This window comes from Bolinopsis microptera, chromosome 6, assembly GCF_026151205.1.
Source record: "Bolinopsis microptera isolate Bmic1 chromosome 6, MBARI_Bmic_1.0, whole genome shotgun sequence".
Classification (NCBI taxonomy): Eukaryota; Metazoa; Ctenophora; class Tentaculata; order Lobata; family Bolinopsidae; genus Bolinopsis; species Bolinopsis microptera.
This window is the reverse complement of record NC_087077.1, coordinates 14,517,764-14,535,989: the sequence shown is the minus strand read 5'-3', so window position 1 is coordinate 14,535,989 and position 18,226 is coordinate 14,517,764. Positions and strand designations below refer to the sequence as shown.

Genomic DNA, 18,226 nt, shown 5'->3' with positions numbered 1-18,226 from the left:
ATGAAACTACGATTAATTTAATTGAAATTGAGCAGGGCTTTCAGTAACAAAGTGGTAAGAGAAATAAATAAAACCGTTTTCATCTTGCACTGTTCTGCATTAAAAGTACATAATCAGATAGGTTATACTGTTGAAATTATTCGTCTTATTTTGGGTAATCTAACCACTTAAAAGATGTTGGCGTGACGTCAGATTTCCAGTGAACACGATATTCTTTTGACACGTGACACCGGTACTTTAAAAGCGGTTAAGTTTCAGATTTCTAAGAGCAAGGAAGGGAAATTAGTGACGGGGTTAATCACGTGTCAAAACAAATCTTCATCGTCTCCCGACCAGTAGTCTCATGTTATTAACCACCAGATAACAATTCAAGAGATACAATTTCTTTCTCCCCAAAAATTGACATAAACTCTCTAGACACAGACGAAAAATAATTTAACTTGAATTATTATAAACAAAATAGGTCCTGGTATTAATTAGAGATAAAAACAGACTCACATATAACTCGAGACAGCGCTATGGATAACTGCCCAACTGTTTTCTTCGAAAACAAATAAAACATATTCTTTAACCATATCTTACAAATTGGGACAAATCGCTCGCTCTCAGCTGTTTACCATAATAAAAGCATTAAAGAAGACATGAAGAGTCCAAGGGAAAACCGTCCTCCCGGTCTAGGTCAGGTCTTGGCACAGATAAAAGTTTATCATCCTACATTCATGACAGTTCCGATATAAGTCTACCACACATCTCAAAGAACTCTAAAATCTCGTGGCTCTCTTTTTCGGAGCCACTGCCGTCAGAGGAGGCAGAGGGGTATCTGTGTCTGGACATCTGCGGGGGAGGCAGGATCATTACATAAATTAGACATATTATATACTGATTACTGAATACGTAATATTGATAACATTAACTACCTGTGATAAGGGGATGATGATTCAATAATTTAGAGAAGGTTCTAGAACAAAGATATTAATTAAGGGTGGTTCTGCACAGACATATAAGTGTAGCAACACACCTTTACAACCTAATTAATATTATTGATATTCAACTGTTTAATTAACATGTTCTTTCGGTTCTTTATATCTAACTTATTAGTATTACTTATCAACAAATTAATCAACAAAATAAGTAGGAGAGTTTTCAAATTGGAACAATCCGCCATAGGGTTAGGAATCTAATGATAACATACCTCTAGCTCAATCTTGTTGTTGAGATCGCTGTCTTTGAAGCTGGAAACGTTCTGGAAGTCAAGTAGGCACTGTTTCTTGTTCATTTCATACAGTCGGAGGCACAGTTTGATGGGTCGGGCAGTTTGTCCCTGACGTTGGCGAGCTATCACCAGATAAGGGCTTATCACCTTCCATTCCTGTGGGAAATATTTTAGATTGTGAGATCTCTGATGGAATTCTTTAGGATTGTGAGATTCTTGGAGCAAATATTTAGAAATGTGAGTTTTTTAACAGGTTGTCAAATCACAATGTAGGGTATTACAAATATAGCTAATCATCTTGATTCATGTTAAGAGAGTATCTTAAAATTATCTATGTTTAAAATTTATAAATAAGAGTAACTTACAAAATTACAGCGTTTCATAGCTTTAAAGACAGCGTTCATAATATGTCCCGGAGAACTGTTCGAACGTAAACCTGAAAATGACAGTTTACTACTACTACTACTACTACTACTACTACTACTACTACTATTACTGCTACTACTACTACAAATAAGGTAACCTCACCGCATCCAATTCCAAAGGATCATGATCTTTAGAACTATATAACACACAAATTTGTCATGAATTCAGAACTATAAATTAAAGTAGGCCTTATAAAAGTCTAGAAAAGCTGTCCAGAATTAAACTAGCCTAGATGCCACTTCTTCTTCCTGCCACTGTCGTCCCCAGTAGCCATGGTCTCATCCCCGCCCAACTTATGGAGGTTTGGAGGAGCTGGGACTTGGGAAGAAACGGCGTTTGAAGCAGAGGAGCGAGGCAGAGAGGAGAGGGAGAAGTGAGCAGGGGAGGTGGAGAGTAATATACCACCGCTAGAACCGGGACTCTGAAATAGTTGGTGTTACCAGGGAGTTCACACATGTTGTCACGTGGTCTTCCTACAAATGCCATGTTTAATTTTAGATTTTGTAACAAAATTCACTATTATAAAACAAAGTGTATCTTTGCTTGAGAGGTGAATTATGTTTAAGAGTCCGATATAATGGCATTGACATTTGACAATGGTTGCTTGTTTTTATTATACCGTAGGTTGTGCTTTGTAGAGCTCTAGAGTTCTTAGTCCGGAGCCACCGAAAAAATCATTATTTTATGGCGGTGATTCAGATTTGAAGTGTTAATTCTTTTTGTCCACGCACCACGTTGATTTCAAAAGGATCCTCCACGGAAAGATGAGGAAAGTTCTCGAAGCAGACACCACATCGGCAGTTCTCCGTGTTGCACAAGGCAAATATATTAGAGATCATCATTTCTACGGGACCCGTTGTGTTTTAGTTTTAGAATGCCATCGCAATATTCAGACAGTATTTTCGACAGTTTCTGGGCAACTGGGTTACTCCGAGGAACAGCAAAGATTTAAACTCAACTACAAATACAATGAGCAATGTAAGCGTTCTGCGAAAAACTTTGCATTAATTTCGAGGAAATCTACACTACTCAGAACGAACATTAAGAACTCCTAGAATGATCGATCTGGTCTCCAGAAACTTCTAGCAGCAAGACTAGTGACTACTTATAAATCAAAGCCAGGGTAGATGAGATGAATTAAATACCATAAATATCTTCCGGCAGCAAACGGCAAGTGAAAGCGAAAACGTCAATAGGCAAAAGCAACGAAGTCACGAAGTGATAGCAAGGAATTTCGAGTAGTGTAAATTCTCATAAGTGGCGTCATCCTTTGTTCCACACTTTTAGAGCTCGCTGGACATTTAACCCCACCACATTTAGATCATTCCATGGCCTTCCATTTACAATACAATTCGAGTAATACAAGAGAGAGCTGCTAGAATGCCACACATCCATTCGTTACCGTGTAGAACTATTACAATTTCGCGAGACATGTACCAGAACATGTGGTTCTAGAAGGTTGTAGAATCTCTGGAAGCTCGCAACTAAGCTTCTGTTCTCCGCATATATACATATATATTTATAAATATGTCCATTAGCAGTGCTAAATAGCACTGGGTGGAAGATAGAAGTATCTAGAACTGATTGCCACAAACATTTACTGCCGTATATCATGTAATCTGTTTCTCCCGTATAAGAGGTGTCTTATCTTGTTATATAAGGGATAATTGAGGGAGGGAGGGGTAGGTTATGGCTGTTCTAGGACCACATAATCCTTGTAGTTATTATTCTAGTACAATGAACGTCCGTTTACGTGATGATCGTGTGCGTGTTATTTCGCTCAAAGCTAATTTTGTTGTGCTTACATGCTTATGACTGTGTTGAACTGCGAAAATGCTACATGTTGATGAATTATGTCATCGGAAGTATTTAAGGACGGCCACTTTTTCCGTCGCGTTTATCAAATTATGATAATAACTGAACAAGTTCTGTTGACTATCATTTGATTTAACCCACACTTTCGGAGAGTTTCCAGTTCCGCGGAATAGCAAACGCCCGGACATTTGAGATACTATGTTTATTGAATTTAGACTCAAGACCAATTATTAGTGAAAACTAATCTGTTGGGATAATTCGATTCTGTGAAATTATCGGTAAAAAGTGGAACCTACCAAGTGGCTGAGATTGTCGAACTCCTTCCATGCTCCGGATGGTGGTGTTGACCCGAAAACAAAGTCGTCAAGTGAGTTTGGGGGACCTGGGTGTAATATTACCAGTTATATCATCGACTCATCGTAAACAAGATAAATAATACAAATGCAACGTGTTACATCGCAAATTCGATAACAGTTGTAGCAAGGAGACGATGTTATACCTATACATTTTCAGAGACAACTTGTTCGCCGATAACTTAGATGTCGAGTGAACCTGGACCCGTGAAAAAGTGCTCCAGGAGATTTTTAAATTCCGAAAAATACGTTACCATTAGCCACAATCAAGTTACATCATCGTAAACAAGATGAAATCATAAATTGCATCTTCGAGGCGCCGTGCTTATTGAAATCAAGTTGCGCACATACATAAACACGCGTGCGCGGCGGTGTCATTATAAGAAAGACGTTCGCGTGTTCCGTTGATCCCACTAAAACAAACATATTTTGTGACCGATAGTTCGTGAGGAACTTATCTGAAACCTGAAACTTGGTATTCATTGGACCGCGGTTCAGTGGCGTAACTTAGGGCTCCGCAGACCCCGCTGTGCGGGGGGGCGCCGTATAAGGGGGGCGCAATTTTCCTGAATTTTAGGCCCTTTCACTGATAAAACGCCTTGTTTGTGTAATTCCCTGTCCAATTTAGCGTTCGGCCGACGCGAAAAAAATATTTGGGGTACCTTTTTTGCTTCAGGGGGCGCAAAAAGCTGTAGGGGGGCGAGAAAAAAAGTACCCGACCTTTTTTTTTTTTTTTTTTTTTTAGGGACAAAAAATTTTAGGGGGGCGCTTTTCGTCACTGAGCGGGGGGGGGGGGGGCGCCAACAAGCAAAGTTTCGCCACTGCCGCGGTTGTGTCACACTTTTCTTAGGCCAAGGAACGGAATTATTTAAAGAATTGCCGCGTTTAATGTTTACAGTGTTACTATTCTCTGTAAAGTGTAATTAGAGACATTAAAAGTAAATCAGTTCAGTAATTCCTAATCAATAACAAGGAAGTTGATTGTTCTAGTGCTAAACGTACCAATATGTCTGTTAGTTTTACTATCCAGGATCAAGTTGTAAGCTATTCGGTATTGGTTTGTGGGATCATGTACTTCCAGGGCAGCTATCACATCTTGTTCAGTGCAAGTCAACTTCTGGAAACATTTGGGGCTGCTATTTTTGAATGTTAACCTAATAATACTTACGTTATACTTAGTTTCTTAAAGAGAAAATATTTAAATTAGTTTAACACTGGTAAAACGCATGTAACATGTTACATCGCAAATTCGATAACAATTGTACCCAGGAAACGATTTTATACCTTGCAAACTTCGGTGACAACTTGTTCGTCGACCACTTCAACGTCGAGTGAACCAGAACGAGGGAACAGGTACTCTGGGAGGTCAACTGTGAACCAAGAGCACTCCCTGAGAGGTTACTAATTAGCTAATTATTCAATTATCTTATTTGTTAATTTAAGCTTTGGTAAAATAACAGTGTCAGTAAAACGTTTTATTTGTCGTATTGTTGAAATTTTTTGAATTTATTGATGAGCCCATAGATATGTCATGTCAATCAAAACTTTGATAAACATTAATTTCGTATCTCATAAAAGTCATGAGGTTATCCTTACCCAGATGGGACCAAAGAATCATTTATGGTGTCAAGGCCAAGGTTCAATAATTTCTACTGATTTCAATTAAGAACGTTTTCACGTGCTTTGCAAGGTATGAGCAGTCAGCACTGAGGAAGCGGTTCCTTGGTAAAAGGAATTTATACAACCCGGTAAATTGCGGGTAGATATGTCACTAACACTCATAATTAGGTTAAGCCTCCCAAATTCCACCTCTCAACAGTTCATAAGAAACATTCCCCAGAAAAACATGCTCAAATACCGGAGGTGAAATGTTACATTTTGATGTTGATTGGTCTGGTACACATGCTGAGGCACTGGTTAGATAGTAGATACAGCTAATATTGCAACAACTTATCTCTTTCTCACTTTCTCACTTTCTGTGGTCGATGATGTAAGCTAGTGAACAGAAAAAATAAGATGTGAGTGATCAGTTAAATTCATCTAACTCTCACCATTCTGAAGACCTTTCACTTTTATCAGTTTAAGATATTATGTGGCTTTTATCAGTTTAAGATATTATGTGGCTTTGAGTGTAACTAACAATTTTTCAGACTCATTAAATATACAATCATATCAACAATATTTCGTATACTTCAGTTCGTGTTTTAGTCAGATATAATAGTAACAAGATAACAGGTGAGTGATGAATAGCTGACGTACTGGAACACTGCCAAAAACCTGGTCCCAGTGATAGCCAATGAAAACACATCTGTTGTCACTTAATATGTCCGGGAGAAAGAAACCGGAAAACGAACCAATATTGTGTAGGACTGTAAGTAACCCATTACGTACAATATTGGATTACAAGAGACCAGGTGCTGGTATAATATATTATAATCTGCATGTGATAAGAGTGTCGCCTGAGAGGTTCGGAAACAAACTAAAAGGTCCAGTTAGGTCCAGTATTAGGGGGCCCGCATATTTACTGAAAAAGGGGCAGCCAGCAGCCAGCAGCCAGCAGTCAGCAGCCAGCAGCCAGCAGTCAGCAGCCAGCAGCCAGCAGTCAGCATTAAGGGGGCAGGGGGGGTCTTCATGGAAATTTTCTCAAAATCGACTTTTTAGTTGTTTCTGATAGAGGGGAGTAATATCTATCAGATGCTTTTAGTCCGATAGAAAAATATTGTTCCTAGCCGAAATTATCGCCGGTCAAAGGTCAGCGCTTGTGTGTAATTGTATTGCGCGAGCGATTTTCAATCGCGTGCCCTGAAAATCGAGTCTAAAAATCTATCTTCTCCTACATTTTTTGATCAATCACCCTCAAACTTTCAGGATATGTTCTAAGGATCATTTATAAGAGATTGTCCAGGCAAAATTTCGAGATAGGCCTTTAAACATTTTTATTCGATTTAAAAAATCTTGGACCTGGTTTTTTGTCGATTTTTCGAGGTCCAAGATTTTTAAAATCGAATAAAAAATGTTTAAAGGCCTATCTCGAAATTTTGCCTGGACAATCTCTTCTAAATGATCCTTAGAACATATCCTGAAAGTTTGAGGGTGCCCATATCCAAAAACCCGCATTCTCGCATTCTAAGAATGTAGGAAATTTTTAAAAGTAGGAAATTTTTGACAAAAAGTAGGAAATTCGAGAGCCAACTCTGAGAATTTTCGATAATATTTCAGTAGGAATTTAAGTGAAAGAGCAGACTAAAAGTTGCTGGACCGTTATTTAAATGTCCTCAGTCAGGGATCCACTGATCCAGTCTATCAAATTTCATTTCACAGACCAAAGTTTGTTGCTATTAGCTACAAAATCTGTGCATCAAGTAACCACTAACCAGATGCTAATTATTGGGGCATTTTCGCGTACACGACATAAATAGTTGTCATTATTACTTTATTAACATTTTACTATCTACTTATTTAGTCTATGAAACCGGATATGTCTACAGTGTCACCCGATATCTGTATTGGCAAGCAGTAGCATATACACATCACGTCTTCAATGTGTGTATCACACTGCACACACCCAGCCCAAATTCGTGTGGCGTGAGAAAATATCAGAAAAACAGGGCGTTTTAACTAAAAAATTTGGTCTCATACTTGCTTCCTTCTCCAAATTCCCTTAACCCTGTATTAGTTTATAGCTTGAAAGCAGAAAGTGATGGTAGTAGATGAGAAAACATTTTTGCCAAAATTATAAACTCTTGATACTTCATGCTGTCTCCTATTTCGTGCTTTAGTTAAGCCAAGTGTTTAGGGATTCTAGAATCCAGACAATTTATCCCAATAAAAATTGAAATCAGAAAATAGTATGCTAAAATCGTTCTCCATTGTCAGATTCGTTCCAGGAGGCCAAATCTAGTTTAAATTTCCAAAATTTTCGGGGGCTTCGCCCCCAAAAGTAACCTAGGATTATCTTTTAAAAAGCATTCCGGGCCCTAAAAAAGTAAAATTGAGAATCTGGAATCCGCCATGAAAAATCTTTGAACCGCGCGAATACAAGGACTTTTTATGCGAGCGAAGCGAGCGGCCACAGAAAACGAAAAAATTGAGAATGTAGGAAATTAAAAATTTTTTGGATATGGGTGAGGGTGATTGCTCAAAAAATGTAGGAGAAGATAGATTTTTAGACTCGATTTTCAGGGCACGCGATTGAAAATCGCTCGCGCAATACAATTACACACAAGCGCTGACCTTTGACCGGCGATAATTTCGGCTAGGAACAATATTTTTCTATCGGACTAAAAGCATCTGATAGATATCACTCCCCTCTATCAGAAACAACTAAAAAGTCGATTTTGAGAAAATTTCCATGAAGACCCCCCCTGCCCCCTTAAACACTGTGTTCAAGCATCATGATGTAAAGGTGTACTTTTAAGTGAAATGTAGTGAAACCGGAGCTTTTTGAAGCCACAAAATAAGTGTATATTTTAAAAATATGAAAAAAGCATTAGAACTGGTCCCTTTATCTGAGACGTTCGATAAAAAGGTCCGTCAAGCTAAGGTCCCAGTCACTGGTAATCCCAGTGTTACATTACTGCTATATAAAACCAGTAGATTCAGATACTGTATGTAATTTCAGAATCTGAATGGTAACAGTTACTGATTAGATGATAACCATGTTTCAGGTAAATCACTCTCATCTCACTTTGTAAATATATCCCGGTACAGATATTTCCCAGAAGGTTAGGTCACTATTGTTCGAATTGAAAAGTCCTTCCTGTCAAACCTACTATAGGTGTACGCCGTTACACATCCGGCAATGTTCTCTTATAGCTACCATCCCTGTGGTAGACCTTATAGCTACCATCCCTGTGGTAGACCTTATAGCTACCATCCCTGTGCAGTGGTAGACCTTATGGCTACCATCCCTGTGGTAGACCTTAGCCGCGGCCCAGCAGGTAAGGGCGAAGCACGGAATCTCAGCCCACCGTTTGTATAAACCCACAATTTCCCTCTGTAGTATGTCCATAGCACTCTGTAGTATGTCTTCTAATACTGACAGACAGACAGGACTGCTAGTTAGGTAAATACCTTCCTTCATAAGCAAGGAATACACGCTCGTACACATACAACACACCATACATACGCGTAACATGGTCGCTTTCAAATATATTTCCTCCTCTCATAGAAGGTGTAATGAAGCTAATTGAATGTCATGAGAGCTGTCAACTGTATCCAATATATCCCCACATTCCGGCCAACATTCCAAGTGATTAGTGATCTAGTGAGTTCTTCTTATATTGTGTCAAGTATGCGACGTGAGTTAAGATGCCTGCTTGAGTGTATTCAAAATAAAAGCAGGGAAAATGTCTTGAACTGCAAAGTCGAATCTTATCCTAACTTTGGATTTACCGGATAATAAACGCTAAATCGGACTGTAAATCGGTAAATAAAATAGCATTAAATAGAAAATAATAACTATAATCAATAGAAGAAAATAATGTTTAACAAATTAATAAACTAACTTGATATTAGCGATAGTAGCTCGTTCAGTAACATCAACCTTCAGCATGTGCTTGATAAGAACAGCACAATCTTTAGACATGAAGCTGGGTACATTAAACCCTCCCTCTGAAACAAAAATACCTTAGTTTTTATTTGAGATTACTTAATAAACGTACGCGTACGTGACTTTGAGATTATCTAGAATCAGTGCTTTGCTTTGAGATAATTTTAGATGATTTCATGGAAATACGTATTGTCTTTAAGTAACAAAGTAATGCTAAGTGCTGTTTAGTTGAAAGCGTCATTGTTACGTTTAATTATTTATTATAAAAGTTTCCGGTCGTTAAATTTGGGGCCAGTTAAAAACCAACGTCAGCTTATTACAAAGCCGGCTTACAAGTACAACTTGAATCTAACTTTAACTCTTACTTAATAACCGTACGTTACTCTTTAGATTACCAACAAACAATACTTTCAAGATCAGCCCACTAGGACGTGTACGCGGTTACTTTAAATCTTTTGAAGGATGCATAATAATGTAGGTGATGTAATAATGTTACCAGAGAAATTTTCTTAAATACCATTTGTTCGCTATCATAATATTATGGTTACATAATTCAACATGAATATATTATATTTCAGCGATCATTTTATTCATGTTATTGAAATCAACGTACGTTGTCCACGAAAATTGTCCTCTAAATTCGTACAATGTTGGCAGTCTGGTTTACAACTTATCAGAGTGTTAAATTTCTCCAAGCGAAGGAATATTGCAAGGCCATACCAAAATAGCTCACTTTGTATTATTAAGTAATTTTGTAATAAGTCTAAATATTAAATTACATAACACACGCTTTAAATATCTCGATTAGTCTAAATGCCGTGATGGTACGATCACACACATTACACAATATCTAATATGTATGGACTAGTTCATATAACAGATAACACGTGGTAGATACATACTGGATATTATATAGAAATACTAGATAATACATACCACAATATAGAAATACTAGATAATACATACCACAATCTAGATATAATAGAGATACTAGATACTGTAGAGATACTGGGTGTTGAGGATAGTAACATTCATGAAGAATTCGTGGTAACTTTGTATGAAAAGCATTAATAACATTTAACATAAGATAACAGCTCTGATATTACAGTTACCAGGTGTTACTAGAACAGTTACCAGGTGTTACTAGGTGTTACCAGGTGTTACTAGGACAGGTTCTATAAGCGCACTGAACCGTGTGATTGTTACACAGCACCGGTACGAGCAGTTAGTACACTGATTATATTGTTGATCCCAAAGTGGCGTACAATAAATGTCAAACTCATACAACGTTATCATGTCACTTCTTTGTGGTGAGAGAATTGAAGCTGACATTTTGTAAACTGCTAGGGCAGTTCAAGGTAGACATGGAATAGAAACTAATCTGGCAGTGAGCCAATAAATTATACAGGCTCCATTTAATCAAAAAATCGAATAGTAAAGTTAAACTGAATATAAGCAGATGTTCAAGTTATCTACAGTACTAGTAGTGAACCACCGGACCATTACCTACTTTAATTTAAGGAACTGTGTAGCACTTTATTTTATATTCCATTTTTAAAATAGATTTGTTACTCTCAACACTTTTACTTTCGTCTTTCAGCACTGCTCATGCTATATTAACAAAATATAATGTAATGGTTTCAGGGTTTGTAGGTATAGTTTTGGACCTTATTGCTGTTTGGGGTGGCAAGCGCCAAACATCGAACTGTTGTTTCAGTACCTACGTGTTGCGTTGTCATGAAAGATTATTGCCATGGTTACGGTTAAAATTAATTGATTTACCTTTAATTTTCCTGAATAACGTCGGAACGTGCGGATCATCAAAAGGAAGCTGAAATACATAACAGTTATTATACTTTTCAGGCAGATTACAGAAAGAAATTAAAGTAATCGTTATTAACGTATAAACATCAATTATAAAAGCTATTCATGTTCAAATTCATCAATTTGTAGAATATTTTATCTACTTACTGTGCCACAAACAATAGCGTAGAGTATAACCCCGCAACTCCAAATATCTACCTCCGGTCCAGCATACAATCTGAGAATAAATTGGTAGTCATTATCAATATCATGGTGAATTTGGTGAATTTAGTGAAATTTAGTGAAATTTAGAGAACCACTAGGAACTTTTTATCATTGAGCTTCTAATTTTTGACTATCTGAGCTTCGGCCAAATCCAATTTGTTTTCTTAAAACTTGTCCGGAATTTAAAGTTTCACGGTAAAATTTGATGCTTTTTAATCTTCACTTCGAGATGGCAGGGCCTACTCTCATGCTGTCTATAGGTGATGATTAATTCTGAAAAACTAGGGACAACTGGGGAATGATCCCAGAACCTCGACATTTCGCGTGTCTTGCTCTACCAATTGAGCTACTGACCCTGATTCTCAGAGCGAAATCACCACTCATATACAGCACAATTTCATGCTTTGTGTGGAATATCATTTATCAGTTATTTAGAATATATATATATTCGCATATATCCACACTATATTTACATTACACGTTCAACTTTTTAATCTTAGGTAATCAACAAGTTAACAATTGATTTCTTCAGAAATAATTCAAGGTTTTTACGAGGCCCATAATTTCGACATATATTATGAATCATGGGGGCTCAATTTTTTAAATTTATGCTTGTTAGCTTGTGGAATGTGGTTATTGTTAAAGTTTTGCAGTAATTACAACTTATTTTCAACTGCAAATTTTATGTATTGAAAAATAGAATGAACAGAAGAAATCGAACATTTGAGTGAGCAGTGATACTTCGGACCGAAAAGTTTATTATTTTCTGAACTGATAAGTTCAAAATTCAATTGCAGGTCCGTATTTGAATTCAACGTACAATTCTTTTTACCTTTTTACTTAACTCGAAGAATAGAAGTTTCCAAATGTTTAGAACATTCGGTAATTTTCGATACCAGATTTGAAAACAGACATTAATAATATAATTAGATTATGGGTTCCAGGTTCGTGCAATATGCAAGTTATGTTATCTGCAATACTGTAGTGAAAAATATGACTTGCATATGTTCTAGAAGGTCTGGATATAAACAAGAATCTTCTAAGTCGTGAGACTTTCTTGGCATAGAAATCAAAATATGTTTTCGCAACAGTTAAAAAGGGCCCGGAAACATCTTTATTCTTTACTGTCTGGAATTCTGTAGAAAAGATGTTTCCAGGCCCATTTGTAATAACAAATTCTAGACTTCCTGTTTTGCACAGATATCATTGAATTATATTTATTCCTTTTTACACTGAAGGTTTGAAATTTGAAACAGATTCGATTGAGAAATGTTGTAAACTAGAATATTGAATCTGAAAATTCCGGAACAATAGTAAATTCCCAGCTTTCGTTCACGTAGCTTGCTAACGGATACGTGCATGATATACCATGGCTGTAAATCACAATTATTCAGTATTACGCGCGAAAACGGGTTTTAAATTCGACTGAAGTGCAGCAAGTGATCCATGTGCACGTTACAAAGTCGTGACGACATTACAGGTAACTTCTAGACTGCACTTTGTAAAACTACTGTGATTGTGAGAAATTATATGAACTGGACTGAGGTTTGAAACATGTAAGTAGTTACTGTATTTTAAAATCGTATTTTTTATCACAGATATCACAGAAATCATCCATATTGAATTGATATCCCATATCATGGATTAATTTTATCTTTTTATCCTGTAATATATGACACGGTTTTTATGGGTTTTACTAAACTGAGGATTGAACTAGTTACAATCTCTACATGTTAATCTCCTGGCTTCAATGATAAGCATTGTGCTTTCTGACCAGCACTAATAATATCAACTGCAGTGACAAAACATCACCATTTCATTATGAGGCAACACCTTATTTCTTGGGAATTTCTATCCTGTAATTTTAAATTCAGTACCATTTGAATTGAAATTTAAAACAGGTATTTATAAAGTTCAGATATTCTATATTTAATTTCATAAACCAGTTTTTCTTACGCTCAAGCCTCAGTAAAATGGTGAGAGTTTACAATAATCAATATTGTTACCACATAGCATTATATAACACATATAACCACGGATCGCATATAATCGTGACAGAATATTTGCAAGGCAACCAACTCGCCGTGTAACGGTTAACTCTAAAATGACCAAATTCGCACTAACCGCTTTGATATTGTGACAGTCACATGACGGTCACATCTTATAAATTGAGAGCTTGCACTGGATCAAGGTTCATCCCCAGCTTACCCTGCAGTTCCACGGCTCAGTTTTGCAACCAGATTTGCTCACGTTTTTTCTCACATTTTTGCGACCGGAAATGAAATTCAAAAATGTTTCTCCGCACGGAGAAATATTTTTGATATGACCCAAAACTCCGTGAAAGCAGTTTTAACCTGGGCGCTTGCGTGGGAAATTTCATTAAAATGCGCCAACGTGCGCGCGCAAATCTGCGTGCAAATACTAACCGCATGGGAACGTACATTGTAAACAAAACTGCCTTCGCGGAGTTTTGCCTTTCAAAACTCTTTTCGCGGAGTTTTGTGTCAAATCTGGTCGCAAAACTGAGCCGTGGAACTGGGCTGTTAGAACTTAAACGGATATAGTTAGCATCCACTCGGCTACGCCCTCTCTCATGATGTTTTTTTTCTTCAGAATACGGGGATAATAAAAAATAGTGAAAATCTCGAAATATTTGTTTCCATTTTGTATTTCCTTCATAACGAAATTGCGTTAACTTCCGGGACAAATCTGATGAACCCCCTTTATCAAAGTAGATTAGATTTTAGACGTGTAATACTAATAGGCCTATAACTGAACAAGTGGCTGGTATAGTCCAATTTGTTGTTCTGAGATAATGTGGTGGCTGCTCTAATATTATGTACAATATATTACGAAGAAAGCCTTCACTACAGCACTCTATAGTCTGTATTGTTGGTTAGTGGAACTAGGTCCTGTAGAGTGTAGAGTGTAGAGTGTAGAGTTTAGAGTGTAGAGTGTAGAGTGTAGAGTGTAGGACATGTAGAGTGTGCACTACAACATAGTATTAGTACTTAGTGGATTCTAGGTATTTCGTGCTATTCTTAATAAAATGGGCAAATTAAATATTAAAATATGGAACTTCAATTACATGTAATTTGATATGCAGTACCATTTTAAAATATATAGGTATTCAGAAAGTTCATATACTCCGTTATAATATAATTTATATCTTTAATTTAATAAACCAGTTTACGCTGAAACCTCAGTAAAATACTATACTAAGATACAGTCTAACTAGCGGGATTTGCCAACCCATGGCAACATTATTAACATATCAGCTCTGTTACAACGCTTCCTAAAATTATTTGTTATTTATAGTAGTGCGGAAAGTATTAAAACTCCTATAATATTATAAAACTCGCATAATATTACATAACATATATTACCACGGTCCACGGGTTGTAAATAAATGTGCAGTGTACCAGGTACTCGGTGGCTATTCTTAATGAAATGTGAAAATTTACAGGAACACTACTGATCCCATTGGGGACCTGGGGTGGCTGTTGAAATGTGGTGAAAACTAATAACTTCTCATTTCTCAACCAAATTTTATACAAATTAGAACACCAGATGGTGAAATGTAACTTTGTAACATAACCTATTTTTATGGGTCTAACCTGAATGAGAAAGTGAAGCAGATAAAAATAATATATTGGTTGCACGGGCTCCCCACGACCAGAAGCATGCATGTTATCACGTACACGGTACTGAGTCCTTGATTTTTTAGTACCTGCCACATCCTTCAAAATTTCAATTAACATCAGTTGCAGTGGATTAGGCCCTGCAGAATCAAATTTCCATTTCTTTATAATTATAAGTTTAAATATAGCTTATCAGTGTTCTGTATGCATTTTAAGTTACCTGTATCCTGGCAATAAAGCGAGGTATTCAATATTTTGGATGAACCATGGAATGTAATATATGTCTAATAGTTATGTGAAGCACAGTGTATAATAGGTGGCTACCTCTCATACACTCACATATACTCCTTCATAATACACTCACATATATTTAATATATATTAGGACACCGCACGAAAGCACCACATACAAATTTCTACTTTATTTACTTCAAGAAAAGTGGGAGCTTAACATTAACAATGTTTATACACAAAACTACTACATCTCTAACTTATCCGCACTATGTACCCGGTATACTGTGCCAACATGAAGTGTCAGCGAATAGGTACAATGCCGACCGGCTAATAACCGGCTATTAGCCGGCTAATAACTGGCTAGGTATTAAAAACCTGTGATGTTAGAACGCATTTTTGAGCAGTTGTGGATATATAAGTTGTAATGTTTGTGCCATGTTGAGGTTCCAGATAATAATATTATGTATATTAAGTAAGTGTATAGATAAAAAGTATTATCCAGATTCCAGATCTTAGTACATTAAAAATCAATTAAAAAATACATACTTTCCAGAGATGACCTCCGGAGCAGCGTAGTTAGGGGACCCACAGCTCGTTTCCAGGAAATCTCCATCGTTCAACATGTTGGATAGTCCTGTAAATGGAAGATCAAACTCTCACAGTACAGTGCCAGGATGATGATAGTGGTGGGGAAGCGATGTCAATCCTTCCAATATTTACGTAAACATATCATTGCCCGTGACGACTATTGCGAAACAGTGAAATATATGAGCACAGAGATTGAACTACTTTCAGAGAAACACTGTTGAATTGACCAATGAAGGATTTAGGATAACATTTAAATAGACAGAGTTTCAGGCGGGGGGGGGGGAATGTTTGTTAAATTGATCAGTTTTAAGTAATATTACATTCATCAGCTATATTATTATTGCAGTTAAAAATGTACATAGGTTATCAATTAATAAAAATTTGTAAAACCTACCAAAATCAGCGATTTTAACGTTCCTGTTGTGGTCGAGCAGCAGATTCTCTGGTTTTAGATCCCTGCGATAAAAATAACTCATTTAAAAACTACGTAGAACGTTAAACGAATAACATTACACGTCTCATGAGGTAACTTGTGATCGGTAAATATCTTTAAACCATAATAATCACATTTGTTAAATTACAGAAAAGTGTCCTAAAAACCGCGTCTCACTCAATTTGTGTTAAAATGTAAAACCAACCTGTGTACGACTCGGTTGGTATGACAATAGTCGACTCCTGAAATTATTTGCTGGAAGAACCTCCTTGCCTCTGATTCGTCACACTAAAAAGGATTTACAATTAACAATGTATAATAGTGCATAATGTGTCAACACTTCACAGGGCAGTGTATTTGTGCTTATTAAAGTCAATGAATAGAATATTTTCAGTAAAATGGACAAAATCTCGTAAGGCCGAACGTGAGTTTTTAACATAGTAGTGTTTAGTATGAAGCATCACGGCTCTCGACAGACAAAGTAAAACAAGGCAAATAACTGGTATTTTATTTTCACATGTTAAAACCGCAGGGCACAAATGTTCAATCTCAAAATGTTCAAACTCAAAATATAGGTAAATGAACTGTAAAATATTAGTACTAACCCGCCCTTTCTTGACTATGTAGTCAAATAGCTCGCCACCAGAAACATACTCCATAACCATAAAGATGTTTGTAGGGTTTGTTATAACTTCATACCTGGATGTAATGACGCAAATTGTTAGTTTCTGTCTGAGACCTGATAAAATATTCGGGAAGGATTATGAAGAGCATACTTGTCTAGGTTCCAATAGGAAGAGGTGCAAATTTGTTACAGCAAGTGTGAGAGTAATTCTGGGATTTGATTGATCAATGCTGCAGGCTGATTAATTAATCTCTGCACCAAGTGCCAAAACAATCTTGCATCCTTTCCTGCTTTTTTTCCTGTTTGCCCAGGTTCCGTCTATGCTCTGTTAGATTCGAAATTTATATGTTGTATGCAATTTATGGTTAATACTTACATTTTAATAATGTGAGGGTGTCGGAACAGTTTCAAATTTTGAATTTCTCTCTTGATTTTACTTGCCAACTCCAGGTTTTGGATCTTATTCTTGTTCAGGAACTTTATGGCAACCTGCTGCCCTGTCTGATGATGAACAGCACCTGAAAGAAAGCCTGCTCAACTTGGTGTAAAAATAGTCCTAATTCTTGACATTGCAAGATAATGAAATAAATGGCAGTTCACACTTGCAGATACTCAAAAACAAATTTTCAAATTTTAAAGTTTGCCAGGCCAAATCATAAACAGTTTTGGTGTATGCCCTCTTAAGTCAGAAAGCTCTAACATTTGAAAATAGTTGTACCTATACATCATAGATATTGTAGGTATTGTGTACTAACTCACGTTTTACTTTGCCAAAAGTACCGCATCCCAAGGTTTCTCCAACGATGTAGTTTCCAATCTTCACATTATTACACGGTGTTAACTTAGACTGATTATCCATCATTACTATACACATGTCTTGATCTTCCAACTAAGTCATCTTGCTATGCTTATGTTAAAGATTGTCTTGTTAAGGTCCTTTTAAAAGATGGAACGGAGAAGACTGCACCAATCAGTGTTTACAACATTGGTCAGGGTTGGCTACAATATTTTAGCACAGTACAAATCACAAGATATTAAAGTAAATTTTGACTATTGCTGATTCTTCTTCTAGACCAATCACAGGTGATGCACACACTGTACTAGAGGAAATATCTACAGTTTTTTAGGGAAGTTTGAGGGTTCATTAAGCTTATGAGCAAAGAAAATATCTTACAGTAGTACTCAACGTACATGAGTACTACTGTGCCCTGCTCGGATGCCTTCCGAAATAGCTTCTTTCATAGATCTATGCTGAAATGGAATAGTCTACCAGTATGTATCCGGCAGTCAGAGCGGATTTCTACTTTTAAGGCCAAACTG

General features: G+C 36.7%; 1 protein-coding gene across 1 annotated transcript; it reads right to left on the bottom strand.

Annotated features, from left to right (window-relative positions):
- Nucleotides 1-12: 12 nt before the first annotated feature.
- LOC134816227 (5'-AMP-activated protein kinase catalytic subunit alpha-2-like) lies at nt 13-17,816 on the bottom strand. The gene is made up of 16 exons (XM_063824970.1): nt 17,666-17,816; nt 17,283-17,424; nt 16,887-16,980; nt 16,487-16,569; nt 16,243-16,304; nt 15,807-15,894; nt 11,330-11,399; nt 11,141-11,189; nt 9,315-9,420; nt 5,092-5,197; nt 4,810-4,924; nt 3,751-3,836; nt 1,868-2,060; nt 1,579-1,649; nt 1,193-1,369; nt 13-834 (listed from the first exon to the last, which is right to left on the bottom strand). The coding sequence occupies exons 1-16, from the start codon at nt 17,778-17,780 to the stop codon at nt 718-720; spliced, it is 1,674 nt and encodes a 557-aa protein (XP_063681040.1). The 5' UTR covers nt 17,781-17,816; the 3' UTR covers nt 13-717.
- Between the last annotated feature and the right edge of the window lie 410 nt (nt 17,817-18,226).

What these genes read in the sequence shown, in the direction of transcription:
- LOC134816227 (XM_063824970.1), bottom strand. Translation starts at nt 17,780, where the DNA reads ATGTGTATAGTAATGATGGATAATCAGTCTAAGTTAACACCGTGTAAT. An exon ending in GTTATTCAGGAAAATTAAAG is followed by an intron (nt 9,421 to 11,140) that starts GTAAATCAATTA and finishes TTTTTGTTTCAG; the next exon opens with AGGGAGGGTTTAATGTACCC. An exon ending in TAAAACTAACAGACATATTG is followed by an intron (nt 3,837 to 4,809) that starts GTACGTTTAGCA and finishes TATTACACCCAG; the next exon opens with GTCCCCCAAACTCACTTGAC.